At 38.4% G+C, this 16,932-nt stretch overlaps 1 protein-coding gene across 1 annotated transcript in view; it reads right to left on the minus strand.

Annotated features, from left to right (window-relative positions):
• Positions 1–16,932, minus strand: part of Sde2 (SDE2 telomere maintenance homolog) — a 35,792-nt gene that overhangs the window by 9,947 nt on the left and 8,913 nt on the right. Inside the window, exon 6 of the mRNA XM_003462367.5 lies at positions 7,460–7,964. Coding sequence (XP_003462415.2) covers positions 7,460–7,964 — 505 coding nt within the window. The remainder of the gene's footprint in view (positions 1–7,459; positions 7,965–16,932) is intronic.

Raw genomic sequence — 16,932 nt, forward strand, 5'->3', positions numbered from 1 at the left:
AGCTAAAGTAATTAGACAAGAGAGAAAAATAAAAGGAGTAAGGATAGGAATAGAAGAAGTTAAATTATCATTATTTGAAGATCACATGATACTCTACATAGAAGATCCCCAAAACTCCATTGAAAGGCTCCTAGGTATAATAAATAAATTCAGTATTGTAGCTGGATACAAAGTCAACACTCAAAAATCACTGGCATTCCTATACACTAACAACAAAACCACTGAGAGAAATAAGAGGAGCCACACCCTTCATAATAGCACCCAAGAAAATGAAATTTAGGAATTAATCTAACAAAAGAAACAAAAGATCTATTCAGGGAAAATCATAATACCCTGAAAAAGAAATCAAAGAGGATCTAAGAAAATGGAAAGACATCCCTTGTTCATGGATAGGAGGAACAAACGCTGTGAAAATGGCCATTCTCCCAAAATTGTTATACAGATTTAATGCAGTCACAATCAAAATACCTCTAGCATACCTCACAGATCTAGAGAAATCATTCCTAAAATTCATCTGGAACCAGAGAGACCTAGAATAGCAAAGGCTATTCTAAACAACAAAGGCAAGGCAGGAGGCATCACAATCCCTTACTTGATGTTATACTACAAAGCTACTGTAATAAAATCAGCATGGTACTGGAATAAAAACAGACCTGAAGATCAATGGAATAGATTAGAAGACACAACTACAACTACAAACACACTTGAAAGAGTTGCTGGCCCAGACCGGACACTTTAACCAGGAAAAAGCCGCAGCCGCTGCCTCCCCCGCCCCTATAGACTTGCCTGTAACCCTATACCCCCATCCCTGTAACCCTGGCGCCAAAACGTGTGCCAATGAAATACCTGTGCATCTCTAATGGCCTTAGGGCACTGCCCTAAGCTTAGGCTGTTTATATTCCCCCACGCCACGTGTCCGAGAGAGAGAGCGCCAGATTCCAGCGGCCAGTGCGCCAGTCTCCTCTCCCCGAGTTCCCGGAATAAAGGCCTCTTTTGTCTTATACTCCTCAACTTTTGGAAGCATCTTTTATCCTTTGAAGACAATCCTATCAACACTCAGCCACCTTATCTTTGATAAAGGGGGCCAAACACGTCAACTGGAAGAAAGGTAAGTCTTTTCAATAAATGGTGCTAGAAAAATTGGTTTTCCAATAGGTCGAAAACTAAAACTAGACCATGCCTATCACCATGTACTAAACTAAAGTCTAAATGGATCAAAGATCTAAGTATTAAAACAGAAACACTAAATTTGTTGGAAGACAAAAGTAGGTAGAAATCCTGAAGACATAGGGATAGGTAGAAAATTCATGAACAAGAATCAAACCCCATGCAAAATACTTCACAGAATCATCAACTGGGATCGCGTCCTAGTAAAAGAATTTTTCCATGTCAAAGAAATCTCCAGCATAGCCAAAGAAAACCCAGATAGTGGGAAAAAATCTTAGTGAACGGTCCCTCAGACAAAGGACTTCTATCTCGAAGAGATAAAAAATTATTTAAAAAATTCAGATCTCCAAAATTCAAAGACCCATTCCAAAAATGGGCATCTGAGATGAATACACAGTTCTCAGATGAAGAAATACAAATAGCAAATAAATACATGAAAAAATGTTCAGCATCATTGGTCATTAGAGAAATGCAAATTAAAATAGCACTGAGATTCCATCTCACTCCAGAAAGAATGGCCAGGATCAAGAAAACTACCAATAACAAGGCTGGGAAAAAGGAATTCTTCTGCCCTGTTGGTGGGAGTGTAGACTAGTACAACCACTATGGAGGTCAGTCTGGAGATTACTCAAAAAGCTGAGATTGGAGATCCCATTTGACCAAGCTATCCTACTTCTGGGCATATTCCCAGAAGAACTGAAAACATCATACCGCAGTGATATATGTGCACCCATGTTTATAGCAGCACAATTTGTAATAGCCAGATCTTGGAATAATCTAAATACCCATCAACCGAGGAATGAATTTTTTAAAAACTTTTTATCGGTACCAGGGATCGAACTCACGACCACCTGCTTCCAAGGGAGGTGCTTATGCTGCTGAGCTAAATCCCCAGCCCCTTGAGGAATGAATTTTTAAAATGTGGTATTTTTAACAATCTGCTATAAAGAATGATCACACTGAGAAATTTATAAGTAAATGGATGCAGCTCAAGACCATCCTTGTAAGTGAAAATAATCAAACTCACATGTGCAAATACCATATAGCATCCCTAGTATAAGAAATGGCAAGAGTACATAAGATACAAAAAACTCAATAATTACATGCAAAGATAAGCATTTGCTTAAAGGAGAAAAAATAATATCTCAGGGAAAATGAGGAAAAAGAAAAAGGGAGGGAAAAGAAAAAATGTCTAAAATTATATAAACACACAGGACAGCTAAGATGATTTGCTACACACTCTAAGATCTTGGAACAAAATAGTTAACATTTATAGGATTGGAACAATTGTGATTATTGTATAGCGATCTGAGGAACTCTTGAAGATTATTATGTAAAATAACAACCATAGTTATGCTCATACCACCTTGTTTTGAAGGCCTGTATTGTTAGTGTTCTGGGCTCTTTGCTATTGTTGTTCATATGTCTCATTCATCTCAATGTTTTTCTAGGAATTTATTGTGTTTTGTCTTCATTTGTTCTGTTTTTCCCTCTAATACAGAAAGGATAGGTATACATGTAGAGACTCATGCACGCGTAGAACTTCTAAAAAGTATGAGGATCAGTAATACAATGCACAATGAAATGAACAGCTACTCTGAAGAAAAAAAGACACTAAGGTACCCAGAGCTGATTCCATAGGGTCACGATGTGAAATCCAGCTATATTATTATTCTTTGTTCACAGTGAGTTTAGTCTGTTTTGTTTAATTTCAATCTACATGAAAATATGAACAACTAGTTTGAAGAGAATGAGACACATTATGGTAGCCATTGTTGACTTCGTCATTGTCTGGTCTTTTTTTTTTTGGTCTTTTACATTTTTATTGGTACCAGGGATCCAACTCACGACTGCCTGCTTGCAAGGCAGGTGCTTATGCCGCTGAGCTAAATCCCCAGCCCCCATTGTCTGGTCTTGAAGACCTAAAATGCCTTCATCATCCTGTTCTGATCAATTTTACACTATTTTGTTTTGTATGAATTCATTGTATGTGGAGATATGGACTACTATTTGGAAGAAAACAAGAAACAATATGTGAAGATCGATCTCTGATCGTCTTGTTTTGAAATCTGTGTCTCTTACAGTGTTATCTTATGATCTGTTTTGTTATGTTTAATTTTACCCTCTTTAAAAATAAAAAAATACATGAAGAAATGTTCACCATCACTGGTCATTTGAGAAATGCAAATTAAAACAGCACTGAGATTTCATCTCACTCCAGAAAGAATAGCTGCCATCAAGAAATCAACTGATGACAAATGTTGGTGAGGCGGGAGGGAGGCACCGCTCCGTTATTGGTGAAAGTGTAGACTAGTGCAGCCACTATGGAATCACTATGGAAATTTCTCAGAAGACAAGGAATGGAAGTTCCATTCAATCCAGCTATTCCCCTCCCAGAAAAACTGAAAAGGTCATGTCACAGTGATATATGTGCACCCATGTTCACAGCAGCACAATTTGTAATAGCTAAATCTTGGAAACAACCAAAATGTCCATCAACTGCAGAGTGGATGAAAAAGATGCAGTATTTTTATACAATGGAATATTACTTAGCTATAAAAAGATGATCTTGAGGCCTTCATAGGTAAATGCATGCAACCTGAGACTATCCTAAGTGAAATAAATAAGAAGCATATTTATAAATATCACATTGTGTCTCTAGTGTAAAAAGTATTAAGAAATGTAGGAGTAATAAAACCCAAAACGTGTAAATGGTATTATAAAAAAGAGAGAAAAAGAAAGTACTCTAAAGGATATAACTGCATGTATGTTTAAGTGTGTAAGATAGATAACCATATTACTAGGTTTTTGTTGGATTGTTGAGAACTGTTTGCAGTCTCACTGAATGTTCACTTCGTATGCTTTGATTTTGTAACTTGAACAACTATTTCTAAGATGATAACATGTAATTTATCAACTAGAGATTTCTTAGTGTTTATTTTTTGAAATTCTGTATTATTTCTATCCTTTTTTCTGTTTTGCTTCTTTTCTCTTCAAATAAATTTTTTTTTCTTTTTTTTATCGGTACCCGGGGATTGAACTCACGACCGCCTGCTTGCAAGGCAGGTGCTTAGGCCGCTGAGCTAAATCCCCAGACCCTCAAATAAAATTTTTTTTTTTTTTTTTTTTTTTGTCTTTTTCGTTTTTATCGGTACCAGGGATCGAACTCACGACTGCCTGCTTGCAAGGCAGGCGCTTATGCCGCTGAGCTAAACCCCCAGCCCCTTCAAATAAAATTTTTAAAAAATGAGTTATGTTGATATATAAAACTTGAAGAAAAAAATGTTGCCGAATTCCTAACAGTTTCAGTATAACTGAAAAGTCTAAATACAAAGTCTCCTTTGAGATTTAAGGCAAACTCCGCTCTGAGGCCCTGTACAAACGAAAGCTAAACATTCCCAATGTACAGCGGTACAGATAAACATTTCTACTCTAAAAGGCAGAAAAAGAGGGGGAAAGAAAGGAACAGGACCAATCAAGACTAAAACTCAGCAAGCAAACATTCAATCCCATAGTCCTATGTCCAAGACAGGGGCAATCAGTGGCGAGATGTGAACCCAGGGGCTTTGCCCTGCTATTAGTGTGCCTCAAGCTCTTCTCTTGAGCCAGCTTTGTGTACTTCTTGCAGCTCTCCTGAGACATTCCACCTTCCTGGCTTTTCCAGTGATCCTGGGGTCTTCCCTGCACTTCCACTTCCACACTCACAGCTTCACACACTGTCCTCTCAGGGGCACATGGCCTGGCTGCCAGGCCTTCTGAAATCTAGGCGGAAGCCTCCTTGATCGCACTAAAACCAACACCGCATGGACGACACCATCGGACGCCAACAGGACCAGCAGCTGAGGGCGTCTGCATCTCGCTGGTAGTGGCAGAGGCCTCTGAGTGCCTAGATGCCTCAGCAGAGTGAACTGAATCCTGGTGAATCAAATCTCATTCCCTAGGCTGCAGTCACCTGAAACATGGGACCCTGAAGTGCTCTTCTCAAAGCCAGGTCTTTGGTTCTTGTAATTTTGAGCCTGCAAAAGGGTGTGAAGCCTTCAGGCCATCTTTTCTATTGTTCTGTTCCAAAGCAATACTTACCTGTTTAATGCTAATCTTTTCAGCAACCAGGTTCTCCTCTGCTTCAGGTTTGCAGGTCCCAACTTTATCAGAGCTTCCTTTTTGGCCAAACTCAAAACTTTGTAAATCATTCTGCTGGGCTGTTTGCTCTTGATTCTCAAAGCTGGCTGAAAGCCCCAGCAGTAGCCATGCCACCTCAACATTCAAGTGCCTGTAAATTTTTGCTACCTCTGCCCTTCATTTCAGTTTCCTGCAAAGTCTCTAGACATGAACAAATACAAATTTTCAGCCTGACCACAACACATATGATTTGGAGTCCAAATGCCAATGCAGTCCTTCTAATACAGGCGGCACAATGGGGGTTGGCAGACCATTCCCCCACACTCACTTGAGTGGGGCCACATCCCGGGGCCAATTCTCCTTCCACTATTCTAACATAGGTAGAAAATAAAGTAACAAAAACTCAGAAAATCACTGAAGTTCCTTCCAGCCAGAACACATGAATATTAGATCTCCTGGCCTGACCTTCACTAACCTCCCACCCAAACCTTATAAAAGGTTCATAAATATATGGACATCTCATACATATAATTAAATCAGCATGAGTTCTGGGACACACAGGCTTATTGAAAGACTCTGAAATGACTCAGCACTGTCAATTCTTCTTGTCAATCTCACCTAAAGACCCAATAAAAAGCACCCAGACTAGAGTGTACTTCCTTTAAAACCCAAATGCCTGATTTATGTGTGCTCTGCTTTTTATTTTCCTATCATCCCAGCACCACTTTTCTGTTCCTAACATGTTTTTATCAGCACAGACCTGCCATAAGGACATCTTCTCATGGTCTTCAATAAACGTAGCTGCTTTTACCATTAGATGTGTACTTGCAATTCACTGCTCATCTACACAAGAGTCTAGAATCTAGGGATCCACCCTATAATATCATTTCTGTTTTTTTTCCCTACCAGAGTCAGTATGGAGATAGTATCATTTCTTTCCAACAGAAATCCAAGCTCCATCTTTACCAGCATTATTCGCAGCATTCTATCTTCTAAGCTCATCCAACCAGAATCTCCCATCAAGCTGGGGTCACAGAAGTCTAAGCTGGTATCTCCAAATCTTTCCAAACTCTTCCTATAAGGCGTTTCCAAAGGCTTGTGAACTATGTGGTCAAGTACTATCACAGCAACAACCCCACTGTAAGCTACCCAAAACTGCCTTAGTTATTTTTTCTCATTGCTAGGACAAAAACCCTGATACCCGCAAGTTAAAGAAGAGGTTTATTTTAGTTCTCAGTTGACAGAAGTTTTAATTCAGAGTCAGCTTGCTCCAAGGCAGCCAGCATGGCAGTACAGGCACCACTGTGGCACCACTTCAGGAAGCAGAGCAGTATCAAGGGAGAAAGATAGGAGATACCACTTTTCAGGCCACAGCCTCAGTGAGCCACCTCCTCCCAACTTCACAGTTAGCTATCAACTCTTCAGCTGACTACTCCACTGTACAGATCACAAACATACGATCCAATCAATTCCCAAAGCTCCACACATGAGGCTTTAAGTTGTAGATATAAACTGTAACAGACTGAATGCAGTAAGATATCATGATAAATTAAAAAAACAATTGAGTCCTTTTACTCTACAGCAAAGATGTTCTCATCTAGTTAACAATCTTTATTCAAACTGTCTCACATACGGAAGAAAAGCAGTAATTTAGCAACAGGAAATAGAAACACTTCATCAAATCTAAATTGCCACCTTTTAGATACTCTCATGTAGTAAGAATAAGCAGCACTGGTCACTGTGGTCTCTCTTCTTGTCTCTGGCTATAGGGCTGTACTTCTTGTCCCACTCTTACTCTGCTCTGCCCAAACTGATCTGCAGAGCCTCTTTCTTTTCCTACCTTTGATAAAACTTTGGAAGAAAAAAAAAGAATAAGCAGTACCAACTAAACTATAACACATGATATATACATCTGATTTCAGAGATGCTACAATATGAAAAGCATGCATCTTGGAACTGATGAAATATAAAACTCCAGACACTAGTGGCAAATCAGTATAAATTCCAAAGCTTGCAATCTTTTCAGAGAGACAAATTTCATCATCTGACTTTAGTATTAAATAATCGTTTCACTAAAAAACTGACTGGAAAAAAAAGCACATTTTCATTCAATGACATCATGGCAGTTATATGGATTTTCTTCTAGACAGTAAACCAAGACAGTAACACTTACTGTGTTTCCTGATGCAGTGTCCTCTACTTTTGCAACAGGGATGGACCCCCTATCTTCTCCAGGAGCTACCGTGGCAGTTCCTTCTCCATCAATCATTTCTTTTGTCTCTTTATCCTTATTCAGTACAGTCCCAGCTGCTACCTCTTCTGCGGGTTCCTGATGCTCTGCCTTCTTTTTCTCCCAGGTCGCCTCTGTTCCTCTAACCATCTCTTCTTGCCTGTGTTCCTCAACAGATGTCTGTCCTAGTTCAGCACACGTGTCCTCTGAAATACACTTTCTAAGGTCAGTCGCAGGGTCCTGTTGTTTTTCTGACGACTCAGAGTCTGGTGTCAGTTCTCTTGCCCTTTGAGCCCTGTTGGGATACTCAGCTGCCACTTCAATATGATCTCTGCTGCATTTTGGAGTGGAGAAGCTCATTCCCGAAGTACTAGGTGCTTCTTCACTGTCATCGTCTGAACTCTCGGAGCTAGACTCCTTGGCAGTTTCCAGTCCTTCCATGCTCAACCTGTCAGAAACAATGCAAAGATTGGACATCATTTATAGCTCCTACAAAAGGTCTAAAATCAATGACCTGTGCCAGATATGGTAGTGCAAGCCTGTTATCCCACACTAGGGAGGCTGAGGCAGGATCACTGTTGAGTTCAAGGCAAGCTTGAGCTACGAAACCAGTTCAAGGCCAGCCTAAACTGCATAATGATTTCTATACCTCACAAGAACAAGGAAAAAAAAATCTGTGACCTGGTATGGTACGAGGAGGCTGAAACAGGAAGCCTAAAAGTTCAAGCCCAGCTTGACCAACTACCCAGCTGCTACCTTTTCCGTGGGTTCTTGCCTTCTTTCTCTCCCAGGTCACCTGAGCGGATGTCTCTCAGAGTTCAACATGAGTCTCCTGAAATACCCTTCCTAGGGTCAGTCACAGTCACAGGGCTGTTGATTTTCTGACTCTGTTGTTTAGTGACTTACTGTTATGCTTTGTGTCTGGATGTCCAGCTAGCGTCTCACACTGTCATGGTGGGCATTTTCTGAGGCAGCTAAATCTAGACTTTGCAACTGGTTCACCATCTAGTGCTGGGATTGGGTTTGTGAATGTATAATATACCTTCCCTAAAGCAGGTAACCTCCATATAAAAAGAGGCTTGCTTCCATTTTTTTGCTCTTGTTGCTTTTGGTATCTTCCACCAACATGAACTGTTGCCTCTGTGCCACACCACTTCCTGCCTTGGAGCAAGCTGATGATGTACTGAAACCTCCACAATCTGTGAGCTAAATAAACATTTCCTCTTTAATTTCAGGCAGAGTTTGGTACCAAAGAAGCAGAGTTGTTGCTGTGTCTATACTTTACCATGTAGTTCAAACGCCTTTGGGAATGGATTGTGGGAAGAATTTGGAAAGGTCTGGAGATGCTGCCTGAAAGAGCAGAGCTGCAATGCTTTATGCTGTTCTATATGGGAGATTCTGGTAGAGCTCAGAAGACTAGAAGGCTGATAGAAATCCTACTAGGAAAGACCAGACTCTGGAGGTTTCTCTGGAGAGAAGGACCACATCGGCTATCGGACTTCAAATTTTGTGTGTTATGGCTTGGCAAAAAAAGTTTGTCTGCATTTCTGCCCAGAAACTGCCCAAAGATTGCCTGGGACTAAGATTAAGGGCAGCCGACTAATTAATCTTACAGAAGAAATTTCAAGGCATTACAGTGGAATATTTCTGAAGAAAAAAAAAAAAAAAGAAAGAAAGAAATTTCAAGGCAGTTGAATGCTGACGTGGTGACAAAGCTATTGTTGGGCATCTTTAGCCAGATTTATGTTGAAAATCAAGAGCAAAGCGTACAGCAGAATGATTTAAAATGTTGAGAGTCTGACCAGAAGGAAGCTCCAGTAAAGATGCGGACTGCAAAGGTAAAGCAAAAGAGATCTTGACTGTTGTGAAGGAACAGGACAAGAGAAAAGCTGGCCGGTAAGCATCATGAGAAGCAATAGCATTCCACCTTTTGCACACTCAAAACTGCAACAAAAGTGAAAGACTGCATTGAGAGGAAAGTCGAAGAGCACCTTGTTCCAGAATGGTGGTGGCAATACTTACCATTTCTTTGTATTCCCATTTGTAACTTTTGGAATGAAAATGTCTAATCTTGTGCCACTGAACTGCTGGGAGTGTTTAACTTTCTTTCCATTTGTACAGAGGCTCACAGCTAAGAGTTTTCGTTAAATCTCACAGGAGATTTGGGACTAAATACTTATCAGCAATGCTGAAACTTTTAGGACTTTGGCAACTATTAGAGATAGACTAAACTGCATTTTGTATAAAAGATGTACATGAGTCTTTGGGGGGCTGGGGCATAATGTTATGTTTTATTTCTGGATGTCCCTCCCAAAGCCTCATGTGGTCATGGGGAAGTGTGATTTTTCTAAGAGGGCTGAATCTAGAGTTTGTGATTGTCTAGTGCTCAGATTAGGGGTGTGAGTGCCACGCCACTCTGCTTGAAGCCAGGTGATTACAGAATGAAACCTCCACAAAGTGTGGGCTAAATAAACCTTTATTTCCTTAATTTTAGGCAGTTATTTTTTTCTCAGCAAGAAGAGAAAAATAACTAAGACACTTAGTGAGACCTCATCTCAAAATAATTTTTAAAAGCAGTGAGAATGCAGCTCAGTGCAGTGCATTTCAAACTACAGTAACACTGAACAAACCAACCAACCTCCCAAAAGTTGTCATTTGTCCAGGAAATAGTTTCTGTAAGGTTGAGATAGGAAATTTTAAGGAAAAAAACATATTCCAGAGGCATAAATAGGGTAATAAAAATCTCAGGGGACTGGGATAAAGCATTCCCCAAATTAACTGAGGGTATCTGATCTTAAGACAAAGGCAAAGCCTACACAGATCGCTTCACTGAAAAACAGAAAACTAAAGATCTCCACACCAGTCTAACTGATCACCAATAATCAGCACATAAGATAAACAAACACAACTGAAACACAAAAAAACAAAGCCACAAAACACCTCCCAAAATTCCTAACTCCCCCAAAGCTGATCCAATAGGCATCATGGGGGAAAGTACTGCAAGAACAATGAAGAAATGCACAAACAAAATCAGATCAATAAGGTGCTCAGCAAGCTCAAAAATGATGTAACAAAACATACAATGAACTTTTCAAAAATAGACACAAAAGCTAGCACAGCTAACCAGAATGATGCAAAATATGAATGACCAATTTAGCCAAATAGAATTCATGAAAATCCACCAAACAAAAATTTAGGTGGCACAACCTGTAATCCCAGCATTTGGAAGCTAAGGAAGGAGGACAACCGCCATATGTTCAAGGCCAGCCTTAGCTACATAGTGAATTCAAGGCCAGCCTGATCTACACATTGAGACCCTGTCTCAAAAATCCAAAAGAGGAATCCGCAAGACAAGAAATGCCATTCAAAATATGGGCAAAAGAAGTGACCACTGTGATGACAGACCTAGAAAACATGATTGATGCAGGTGATACTCAGAGATATCCTAAAAACAAGAGACCATGGGAAATGGATCTAACACTTGCTAGATGACACAAAGACTAATCTGAAAAACTGAAATTAGAGAAAAATGAAACATGAATGGCATTAAAAATTTTTTTTGCAGAAAACTTTCCAAGTATGAGGAAAGAATTCAACACGCAGGTAAATGAGATATATAGAGTTCCAGATAGGAATGACCAGAAAAGATCCTCACATAGCAGAAGTCCAACACAAGGATAGACTTTAAGCTGTTAAAGAAAAATAACAAAACACATACAAAGGTAAACTTATTAGAATTGTGGTAGATTTCTCAAAATAAACCCGAAAGGACATTTGACCTCAGAAGGAAGTTTTTCAAGCTGCAATCACTCCCAAAAAAAAAAAAGAAAAAGAAACCTTTTCCAACCAGGTTAACACTTACCACAGGGATATAATTGTATGTCTCACTGCCTGGTGGTTTGAATCACCAGTGATACATGCATGGCTGTCCTACTGGGTGAGGCTTTTTTGTTAATTTTATTAGTAATAAGACTGGTCAAGTGAAAAAAAGTGATAAAGTGATTAGATTTGTTTGTACCACCAGTGATACAAGTCACCCAACGGTATGTATACCACCAGTGATCCAAACTAGTAGGACTGTGTTAATATATCCTGAAAAAGATCTTTCAAAATAAATATACTAGTAGCCACAACAAACAGCACTTTCAGAAATTTATCACTATCAAACCAGCACTAGGGCTGGGGATTTAGCTCAGCGGCATAAGCGCCTGCCTTGCAAGCAGGCAGTTGTGAGTTCAATCCCTGGTACCCATAAAAAAAAAAAAAATGAAAAAACACAAACCAGCACTAAAAAAATACTCAAGCATAACCTACACAGAAACAATGAATATATCAATATCAAAAAGCCTAATAGAATGTACATGTGGAGCAGTGTGAACTAGGAAAAGAAAGGAATTAGCAACAATAACACACAACACAATGGCAGGGGTCAGCCAAACCTTTCAGTAATAACTCTCAATGTAAAAGGTCTCAACTCCCCAATAAGGAAACACAAGTAATCTAAAGAAGCCCACAGACTAAAAAAAAAAAAAAAAAAAAATCAAAGAATTAAATACAGTATTTCATACAAGCAGGAAGAGCCACCCTATTTTCAGACAAATGAACTTCAAACCAAACTGTTCACAGGAAGAAAAAAGATCACTACAAATATAAAGGGAATAATTCACAAGGAGAAGATACCAACTGTAAATATATACATTCCAAATACCAGGGTACCCAACTTCATAACACAAATACTACTGAACACAAAAGATGAAATAAACATCAACAACATAACAACACTTGCACAAATAACTAGACAAAAAGTAACAAATGATAGATTTTGAGAAATCTATCACCACTCTAATACATTTACCTTTGTAAATGTTTTGTTATTTTTCTCTAACAGCTTGGAATCTATGGAGCTAATAGATAACTGTGATTTTTCAGCCCAACAGAAAACACAATCTTCTTAGCAACACATGAAACTTTCTCCCAAACAGACCACATCTAGACCATAAAACTTGCTTAAATACATACAAAAGAATCATAATAATCCCAAACATATTATCAGATCATAGTGCAATGAAACTAGAAACTAATGGCAAAATAAACCACAAAAATTATGCAAACACATTAAGATTAAATAATATACTCTTAAAGCAGGCAGATGCAATCCTAACATTAGGGAGGAAATGGCAGGAAGATTGTCATGAGTATAAGGCTAGCCTAAGCTAGACAGAGCTCAAGATCAAGTTGAACTATACCACAAAACCATGTCTCAAAAATCCAAAAACATAAAAAAAATGTGTACACAATATACTTTCAAAGTCAGGCATAGTGGTGCAAAACTGTAATCCCAGCACTTAGGAGGCTGACTTTAGAAGACTGCCATGAGTTCAAGGCCAGCCTCTTTGACACAGTGAGTTTGAAGTCAACCTGAACTGCATAGCAAGACTCTGTCTAAAAAGAAAAAAAAAGCATTATATGTTTGTACATATATATATGCATGTATGTATGTATGCATGTATGTGTATATATATACATACACACACACACACACACACACACACACACTTCTGAATAATAAATGGGTCACAGGAGCATCACAAACTCTGACTTGAAACTAGTGACTGACAAAGCTACTATGATAAAAACAGGATGCAAAGAAACAAGGCTCGAGGATCAATAGGACAGATGCCGAAACAGCTCCAGACATACTTAGCCACCTTATCTTTGACAAAGGTGACACACATCTACACTGAAAGAAAGCAAGCCTCTTTTACAAATGGTGCTGCAAAAACTGGCTTTCCACAAGACGAACACTAAAACTAGACCCATAACTTTCACCACACTAAACTAAAATCAAAATGGATCAAGAGCTAAATATTAAAACCAAAACACTACATCTGTTGGAAAACAAGTAGAACTCTTGAAGACATAGGCATAGGCAAAGATTTTACGAACAAAACCCTAATCACACAGGAACTATCACAAAGGCTCAACAACTGGGATCTCATCTTATTAAAAACCTTTCACACAACAAGAGAAATCATCAAAAGAGTGAAGAGACAACCCAAAGTGTTAAGAAAAAAATGTTTGTCAGCTGTTCTTTAAAAGACTACTATCTAAAATATATAAAGAACCCCCAAAATTAGACCCTTTCATATTTAAAGACTCAATCCAAAAATGGGCATCTGAAATAAACAGCTACTTCTGAGATAAAGAAGTAGAAATGGTAAATAAATAATATGAAAACATATTCATCACTGGTCACTAACTCAAGAGATGCAAAACAATACTGAGATTCCATCCAGCCCCAAAAAGACTAAAACAAATCAACCAATAACAAATGCTGGAAAGGCTGTAGGGGAAAAGGAACTCTTGTCCACTGTTGGTAGGAGTGTATGTAGACTGACACAACTACTGTGGAAATCAGTCTGGAAATTCCTCCAAAAGGACTAGAGGTTCCACTTGACTCAGCTATTCCTCCTCTTAGTATCTTCCCAAAAGAATTAAAAGTATCAGACCACAGTGATATATGCACACACAAGTTTATAGGAGCACAGTTTATTTTTTTATTTTTTATTTTTTTTGTCTTTTTCATTTTTATCGGTACCAGGGATCGAACTCACGACCGCCTGCTTGCAAGGCAGGTACTTATGCCGCTGAGCTAAATCCCCAGCAGGAGCACAGTTTATAATAGCTAAATCTTGGAAATAGTCCAAATACCCACCAGCAGATGAATGGATGAATGGATAAAGAAGATGTGTTTTTTTTTATACACTGGAGTATTGCTCTGCAAGGATAAGCTTGATATATTTCTAGCTAAATGGATGTATCTTGAGGCCAAACTCTTAAGTGAAATAAATTGGACATGTGTAAACATGTACACTGTTCCTCTGGTGTCAGAAACGGAAAGTGTAAATAAGTACCAAAATATATAATAGATATTGTGAAAAACAAAGAAAATGTTCATATGGAAAGGGGAACTGGCTAAGGGGAAGGGAAAAAAGAAGGGAAAAGCTTTTGTAAATGAGGAACAGAAGAGGGGTTGAAGGGAGGATAAGGAAACAGGAAAAAAAGAGAATCAAGCATATCATATTCCCTATAATAAACATGATCACTATGTATACCTAAAACATACCAAAAAACTTAAAAAAAAAAAATAACAAAAAGACATCGGGGATAGTGGCATGTGCGTGTGATTCCAGTACTCAGGAGGCTGAGGCTGAAGGATCCCCATAAGTTCAAGGCCAACCTGGGGTACATGGTGAGTCCAGGCCAACCTGACCTACATAGCAAGACCCTGTCTCAAAAACAATAAAACAAAACTAGTACAAGAAAGATAATTATAAAGATCAAAGAGAATTACGTACTGACGCAAAGACAACAATACAAACAATCAGTGAATGAAAAGAACCACTTCTTTGAAACGATAAACAAAGAAGACAAACACTTGAGCAAATTTACCAAAAGTTAGGCAAAAAACTCATCAATGCACTTAGAAATGGAAAAAAAAAACAGCTATGGAGGCACATACCTATAATTCTCAGGAGGTTGGGGCAGAACAGCCGTAAGTTTGAGATCAGTTTGGGCTACAGAAGGAGTTCAAGCTAGACTAAATTACATGGAGTGACCCTGGGAGGATGTGGGGACAGTCACAACCAACATTCAGAAATTTAGATTATAAAAATAACTCCTTTGAAAATCTATACTAAAACTGAACCAACAGGATAAAAAAGCCTGAATAGTCCAAAACAGCTAATAAAACTGAGGTAGTAATAAAAAAAAACTACCAATGAAAACAGACCCAAGAACTTCAGTAAAGGGCAAGTGGCAATACTCCTCAAAATCATCAACAAACCTGAGAGGTAAGGAATACTACAAAACTCATTCCTGGAAGCTAATTTTAACCAGATACCAAAAATCACAAAAAGTCTTCATAAATAGATTCAAAAATCCTCAGCAACACGCTGGCAAACAAAAATGCAACAAATCATTAAAAACATCATATATGATGATCAAGTTGATTTCATCCTAGAGATGCAAGGATGGTTCAACACATAAAACATTAATAATGTACCATATAAACAAGAGGGGAAAAAGTCACATGATTTTATGTCAACAGATATAAATACATTTGTGACTTAAAAAAAAAAAAAAACTGAGAACAGACATCAAAAGACCTAACCATCGTCTAATAAAAGCCATCTACGCCAAAATCTGCCAACATCACACTAAGTCAGGAACAAGACAAGGTTGTCCACAATCACTATTCCTGTCCAATACAGTACACAAAGTATTATATAGTGCAACCACACAGGAAAAAGAAATAAATGGGTAAGAAGAGCAAAGAAATCAAACTGTATTTGCAGAAAGCATGATCCTAAACAGAGAAGACCCAAAAAATTCCACCAAAAGATTCCTAGAACTAATAAACAATTTCCAGCAAAGTAGCAGGATATAAAATCAACACACAAAAATCATTTGTGTTCCTGAACACCAATAATGAACACATTGAGGAAAAAAATCAAGAAAGCAATACTATTAACAGTGCTCTCACCACCACTTAAATAAAATACATAAGCATTAATCATGAAAATGAAAGATGTGTACAAGGAAAGCTACAGTAATCTGAAAAAGGAGATTGAAGAGAACACCAGAAAATGGAAAGAGATCTCCTATTTCTGAATAGGCAGAACCAAATATTGCCAAAATGACTCATTACTAAAACTGATACATAGATTTAAGGCAATCAAAATACCAAGAGCATTCTTCTCAGAACTACAAAAAAAAAAAAAAAAAAAAAAAATCCTAAAAATCATACGGAATCAGAAGAGACTCAGAATAGCAAAAGCAATCCTGGGCAAGAAGAGCAACCAGGTGGATCACAATCCTGAATCTCAAATTATACTGTACTACAAAGCTACAGTGAGAAAAACAGCATGGTACTGGCACAAAAACAGACAGGTCCATCAACTGAACAGAACAAAAGACACAAAAACAATCCCAGGCACACTCAAACATACGATCATTGACAAAGGGTCCAAAAACATACACTAGAGAAAAGATAGCTCATTTAACAAAATTGCCAGGAAAACTAGTGAGCCATATGCGTAAGACTAAATCGAAACCCGTGTCTCTCACCATGCATTAAAATAGTAAAACTCTTAAAGACATTGTCATAGGCAAGGACTTTCAGAACCAAAGCCCAATTGCGTAAGAATCAACAAATAGGGTTATATCAAATTTAAAAGTTTTTTTGTCTTTTTTGTTTTTATCCATACCAGGGATCGAACTCACGACTGCCTGCTTGCAAAGCAGGCACTTATGCCGCTGAGTTAAATCCCCAGCCCCAAATTTAAAAGTTTTTGTGGAAGAAAAGACCACTTGGGAGATAGAGGCAAAGGCAGAAGGATCACTATGAGTTTGAG

Source organism: Cavia porcellus, unplaced genomic scaffold, assembly GCF_034190915.1.
Source record: "Cavia porcellus strain 051 isolate PalLab524CR breed Dunkin Hartley unplaced genomic scaffold, mCavPor4.1 scaffold_28, whole genome shotgun sequence".
In the NCBI taxonomy this organism is placed as follows: domain Eukaryota; kingdom Metazoa; phylum Chordata; class Mammalia; order Rodentia; family Caviidae; genus Cavia; species Cavia porcellus.